At 39.6% G+C, this 6,868-nt stretch overlaps 1 protein-coding gene across 1 annotated transcript; it reads left to right on the top strand.

The window, feature by feature from the left end:
- The first annotated feature begins 1,445 nt into the window (after window positions 1-1,445).
- On the top strand, window positions 1,446-3,577 carry LOC129563007 (olfactory receptor 4N2). Its single transcript, XM_055436578.2, has 2 exons — window positions 1,446-1,458; window positions 2,649-3,577. The coding sequence occupies exons 1-2, from the start codon at window positions 1,446-1,448 to the stop codon at window positions 3,575-3,577; spliced, it is 942 nt and encodes a 313-aa protein (XP_055292553.2).
- The last annotated feature ends 3,291 nt before the right edge of the window (window positions 3,578-6,868 follow it).

Below are 6,868 nucleotides of genomic sequence, written 5' to 3'. Positions count from 1 at the left end.
GTGGTGAGAATTTAGATTTCTTCAGCCTCTTCTGACCACACTTTCCCCACTAATCTGGCTAACATAGACTATTTGATTCTGAAAAGGGCCATATTTTGTAGGATATTTTTCACAATTGTATTTGATCTTACCTAGAAGAATGTTCATCTGATACATAGTCTCTGGTTTTATGCCAGCCACAATTTCAGAATAATAGATCCAGAAAATATATAGATGAAAATAAGACAAGGAAGGAAAATGGATGACATGTGTCAGGTACTGTGGAATCCTGTCTGCTGGGTAACAGTGAAAAAGGCAAGATGAATGACAGGAAATAGGCAGAGCGGAAGAGCCTATAACCCTCAATCAGAGAAACCTTCAGAAATCCTCTCATGTCTTAAGATATCATCAAACACAGACACATCATAAAATGACCAATTCTGAGTGAGTTTGTGAGATGCACAAAACCTAAGAATAAGTAGAAGGGGCTCTTCACTTATATTCCTGGTTTTCCTGGATGTATTTTTATAGTCAGATGACGGAATGAATGTTGAGATAGGTGTTTGTCTAAGGCGGAGAAAAGTTAAGAAGCAAGCTCAGAAGTTACCAAATATTTTTATTACAATTTTGAGAGTGTGCAAACTATTTTGTATTATAATTCTATGTGGGTCCCATTTTGCCCCTGTGTGTGTCTGTGTGTGCATGTGTGAATGTGGATGTGTGCATGTGTATGCGGTGTTTGTATACATATTTATGCTGATATTTTAAAATAAGACTTTAATAAATTTCATCTGTAGTCATAACACCTGTATATTAGCCATTGTATTCAGCTCTAGAGAGACTTAAAACAGATATTTCTAATGTTCCTAAAATATGTACAATGCACTGTATAGACTTACTGTTTTTTTCACTTTTCTTTTTTTATTCACATCTATCTTTCTTTTCTAAGTACTGAGTCACTAGCTTTGTCTTTCAAGGTTTTTATACTCCTCTTTATATCCAATATTTCACAGAACTTAAGACAACTGTGCTTGTTAAATATTATGCCGAATATGAATATATATTACATTGTATTTTTCTGTAGATTAGCAATTTTCATGTTTAAAAACATTTTATTTCGACAACAAAATTTTTTTGAGCATGTGCCATAAATATATGTGTATATATTTATAAAGTTTATATATCATTATATTAATATATAATACATATTAAATGCAGGATTTTGAAAATATAAAATTTAAAGCCAGTGATATGTGTATATATATTCATAAGTATATACATGTAATACATATTTATGCTATTTTATTATCACTCTTCATTGGATCATCACATTGACCTTTCTGGAATGAGCCTACACCGCTAAACAAACTGAGCATTAAAACTGGATTCCCCTCTCCTGCAATGACTAGTGTTCTTTTAATTACACAGTATTAAGCTTCTAAGCTTATTTTTAGTTATTCAAGTATATGAAAAAGAGCAGTCATTAAATGTGTGCTAATAATTTCTTTATATATTTCAACCGAATAGTACATACTTACATTCTTCTACTAATCGTAACAATAAAGAAAACCCATTCTAAACTTCAGTGCTGCTCCCATAGGAGCTTTAGTTCTCTGTCTTGAAAAGGAATGGTTGAGACTGTAGGATCTTACTGCTCTTTTCCTCCCCTGTGTGCTGTGATTTTCAGTGTTAACATAACTAATTTAGAAAACGTCTCCAGGAAAGTTTGTATTGTGACCTGTTGTTTGTTGACAGGCTCTCCCTTGGGCATCATGCTTGTATCAGAGAAAGAAGGAGATTGGGAGAATGTAGTAAAGAGTTGGGAGCTTCCCAGATGGTTTAGTAGTAAAGAATCTGCCAGCCAAGAAGGAGATGTGGGTTTGATCCCTAGGTTGGGAAGATTCCCTGGAGAAGAAAATGGCAGGCTACAATCCATAGGATTGCAAACGAGACATGGCTTTGCGAAGAACAACAGCAATAAGGAATTGAGACTCAGAGAGTGTAATGAAGTCGTGTAGTTCAAGGATGGAGTGGCTACATAACAATGCTTCTCCAGGGATACAGTGGGAACCCACCTCTAAAGTATGAGGAAAGTAGAGTTATTGTTGGAAACTGGTCACCAGCTTGGAGTCAGGGCAACACAAGGACACCAGGTCAGAGGAGGACAATAAGAGAAAACAGGGAGCAAGGCAGAGAGTTGCTAGCAGGCAGAAAATGGGAATTCCACAAAAGTTTGTGTTGGTGGACGAGGAGAAAAGTGTGTAATTCCAAGCAAGCTGCTAAGTCTCAAGCACAGTACAACCACCAAAATGCAAAGATCTTGATATCTGGAGTTCTGTTATATCTCAATCAGGAAATTTTTCCTATGACTCAAGAAGGCAGGAATCCCAAGAAGGTATCGGACACTCGACCCTGAGAGTGGACCGCAGTGCTGGAGAAGCGCATGGCTGAATGGGAACAAGACCATAGCTTTGAGGAAGGTGATTTGTTTGTTTTAAATCTAGAGGAGGGAAACATTCAGTGTTTCCTCAGGATATTGGAAAGGATTGAAACATTGTCTATAACTGAAGTGGTGAATAGGTCAGATATTTGTAGGTAGACAACAACGTGAGTCTAGATGTGAGAAATTATAATAACAAGAAACTCTGCTCTTTATGTACCGTAGGCAGACAGGATGGAGATTGAGAACAGTACTGTGGTGACAGAATTCATCCTTGCTGGTCTGACCCAGTCTCAAAACATTCAGCTTCTGGTGTTTGTGCTAGTCTTAATTTTCTACCTCATCATCCTCCCTGGAAATGTCCTCATCATCCTCACCATCAGGTCAGACCCCGGCCTCACGGCCCCCCTCTACTTCTTCCTGGGCAACCTGGCCTTCCTGGATGCATCCTACTCCTTCATTGTGGCCCCCAGGATGCTGGTGGACTTCCTCTCTGAGAAGAAGGTGATCTCCTATAGAGGCTGCATCACTCAGCTCTTCTTCTTGCACTTCCTTGGAGGAGGGGAAGGATTGCTTCTTGTCGTGATGGCCTTTGACCGCTACATTGCCATCTGTCGTCCTTTACACTATTCAACTGTCATGACCCCTAGAGCCTGCTATGCCTTGCTGTTGGCTCTGTGGCTTGGAGGCTTTGTTCATTCCATTATCCAAGTGGCCCTCATCCTGCGCTTGCCCTTCTGTGGTCCAAACCGACTGGACAACTTCTTCTGTGATGTGCCGCAGGTCATCAAGCTGGCCTGCACTGACACCTTTGTGGTGGAGCTCCTGATGGTCTTCAACAGTGGCCTGATGACCCTGCTGTGTTTCCTGGGCCTACTGGCCTCCTACGCAGTCATCCTCTGCCGTGTGCATGGTTCCTCCTCCGAGGGGAAGAGCAAGGCTCTGTCCACATGCACCACCCACATCATCTTTATATTTCTCATGTTCGGGTCTGGCATCTTTATCTACACCCGCCCCTTCAGAGCCTTCCCAGCTGACAAGGTGGTTTCTCTCTTCCACACAGTGATCTTCCCCCTGTTGAACCCTGTGATTTATACTCTTCGCAACCAGGAAGTAAAAGCATCTGTGAAAAGGCTGTTTAGTCAGCACTTAGCCTGATAAAAAGTGGGAAAAATTAATATGAAAATAATGACTGGAGAATTTCATGTGAAATTAAGGTATTCTCTTTCCAAACACTACTTTTATTGATATTCAGCTATTTGTCGACACTGTACTATTCTCCTATTTGTCGAGACTGTACTAGGCCCTGGGAGGAAGAGCTACTACTGAGGCAGGTAAAGTCACTGTTGTCTGAAATTACAATCTAGTAGGAATAGACAGCCAATAAAGTAGAAAATAAACAGTATAGTTTCAAGAAGATATGTATCCCTGAAGGTACTAAAAATAAAAGCAAAATATTCAATAGCAAGTGTGAGATGGGGGTAGTGAATTTACTTTTAGTCTTGAAGTAGGTCCTTTAAAGGAGGTGATGTTTTGGCTGATATCTGGATAAACTGAATATGCCAACTGTGCAAACATGGGCAGGCAGAGCCTTCCAGGCAGATGGAACAGGTACGGCAAAAATCTGAAGACAGTAATGAACTTGGTATATTTGATGATCACAGCAAAGGTCAAATTGCCTGGGATGTAATAAGTGACCGTATAAGCGGTTGGCATTCATGTTGGAGATACTGACAGTGTCCAGCACATAGACAGGGTTATGAAGTGAACATAAAGGCTTCATTTAAAATAATGACAATAAGAATCCACTCTAAACAGCAGAGCAATTTCTCTAGTAAGGTTCAAAAGTGATTCAGGGCTGTAAAGTCAAGATTCTGAAGACATCAAAGAGTTGAAAATATTATTAAAAGGGAAATGTTATGTGTACATCTTCTAAAGGAATTAAACTCTAAATTTTTCTTCAATAATCACATAGAGGAAGGCAAATAAAGCAGGTCATGTTCATATAAAAAAAGTCATGGAAACATCACTGTCTTTTTTGCCATGACTTCATAATTAGTCCTATCAGATATTTATGACTCCTAACTGTTTATTGATTTCATCTGTAATTGACTTCACACTGAGTGTGATCCTGATGGTTCTTTGGTGTATTAATCAGGAATCTATTGCATTCTAATTACTTATTTCACTGTCTTTTTTGCCATGACTTCATAATTAGTCCTATCAGATATTTATGACTCCTAACTGTTTATAGCAACCCACTCCAGTGTTTTTGCCAGGAGAATCCCAGGGGCAGGGGAGCCTGGTGGGCTGCCATCTATGGCATCGCACAGAGTCGGACACGACTGAAGTGACTTAGCAACTGTTTATTGATCTCATCTGTAATTGACTTCACACTGAGTGTGATCCTGATGGTTCTTTGGTGTATCAATCAGGAATCTATTGCATTCTAATTACTTAAATATGATTTAATATAGAGAATTACATGCTTATGAAACAGTTTCAAAGCTTGGAAGAACAGATTATAAGCTGGATATCCAGAGATGACTCCCAGAACAGTACAGGAGACCTAGATTACAAAGAGAGCTGTTCTTGCTACAACCTTTGTCACCTGTTGTCTGAAAAATACCACCATGTTAGCCTAGGACCAGGGTCAAGATGTTGATCCACAGCCACTCTGTACTTATCAGATCTCCTCAAGATAACAGAAGCCTCTCCTGGTACTGCCTCTCTGTCAATGGCTTAACCAACTGAATGGGTAGCATCCAAAACAAACCTGGAACCAAAATGCATGGGATTAATTTTTTATATTTTATTTCAAAATAATCAAAATTAAAATGTTTATGATTTAATATAAATATGATAAAATAAACACAAATCATGCACATGGTAAAATATGCATATTATGGAAAAGAGCATTTTCTTTTTTGAAATATCTCCTTCTCAATCCTACTCTCTATCATGGCTTCCCTGATAACTCAGTTGGTAAAGAATCTGCCTGCAATGCAGGAGACCCCGGTTTGATTCCTGGGTCAGGGAGATATGCTGGAGAAGGGATAGGCTACCCACTCCAGTATTCTTGGGCTTCCTTTGTGGCTCAGCTGGTAAAGAATCTGCCCGCAGTGCGGGAGACCTGGGTTGGGAGGATCTCCTGGAGGAGGGCATGGCAAAGCACTCCAGTATTCCTCCCCCCACGGACAAAGGAGCTTGGCGGGCTACAGTCTGTGGAGTCACAAAGAATCACACAACACTGAGCAATTAAACACAACACAGCACAGCTACCTGTGTATCTACTCACTTACCTGCATCTCTCCTGAGACTGGGTGACCTGATGCTTTTCCTACAAAAGCTGATTCCTCCATCTGTGCATCAGACTCCATTCCATCTTTCCTACAAAGGACCATTACTCCTTTCTCTCTTCTGAACCATTAACTTTTTCCTTCCTATTGCATCCCCTTGGCATATGTTTCTTTGACCTTAAATAAAATCTTTTGGTCAGCTTTCTCCTTCCACATCTTATCTGATTTTTTCTTCCCCTTTAGAGCCAAGCTCAAGAGTGGTTTAAAAATATTTATAGACTTTTAAAGAGCAGATTTATATTTATAGGAAAGTTGAGCAGAAAATACAGTTTCAACTGCCCCGCATCATATATACATACTTTTCCCATTAATATCTTGCATTAGTGTGGTACATCTGCAACAACTGATGAACCAATACTGATACATTATTTTAAAATAAAATCCATAGTTTATATTAGAGTTTGCATTTTCTCGGCAGTTCTAGGAATTCTGACAAATACATTTCATCTATTCATCATTTACGGTATCATACAGAGTAGTTTAGGCACCAGAGATCAAATTGCCAACATCCGCAGGATCATGGAGAAAGCAAGAGAGTTCCAGAAAAACATCTATTTATGCTTCATTGACTATGCCAAAGCCTTTGACTGTGTGTACCAATAAATTGTGGAAAATTCGGAAAGAGATGGGAATCCCAGACCACCTGACCTGCCTCTTGAGAAACCTTTATGCAGGTCAGGAAGCAACAGTTAGAACTGGACATGGAACAACAGACTGGTTCCAAATAGGAAAAGGAGTACATCAAGGTTGTATATTGTCCCCTTGCTTATTTAACTTATATGCAGAGTATATCATGAGGAAGGCTGGGCTGGAAGAAGCACAAGCTGGAATCAAGATTGCCGGGAGAAATATCAATAACCTCAGATATGCAGATGACACCACCCTTATGGCAGAAAGTGAGGAGGAACTTAAAGGCCTCTTGATGAAAGTGAAAAAGGAGAGTGAAAAAGTTGGCTTGAAGCTCAACATTCAGAAAACTAAGATCATGGCATCTGGTCCCATCACTTCATGGGAAATAGATGAGGAAACAGTGGAAACAGTGTCAGATTTTATTTTTGGGGGCTCTAAAATCATTGTGGATGCTGATTGC

This window comes from Moschus berezovskii, chromosome 9, assembly GCF_049115385.1.
Source record: "Moschus berezovskii isolate FMDL1 chromosome 9, NW_MosBer_1.0, whole genome shotgun sequence".
NCBI lineage: Eukaryota > Metazoa > Chordata > Mammalia > Artiodactyla > Moschidae > Moschus > Moschus berezovskii.
Note: the sequence above shows the minus strand (reverse complement) of the source record. Positions and strands in the feature narration are given on the sequence as shown.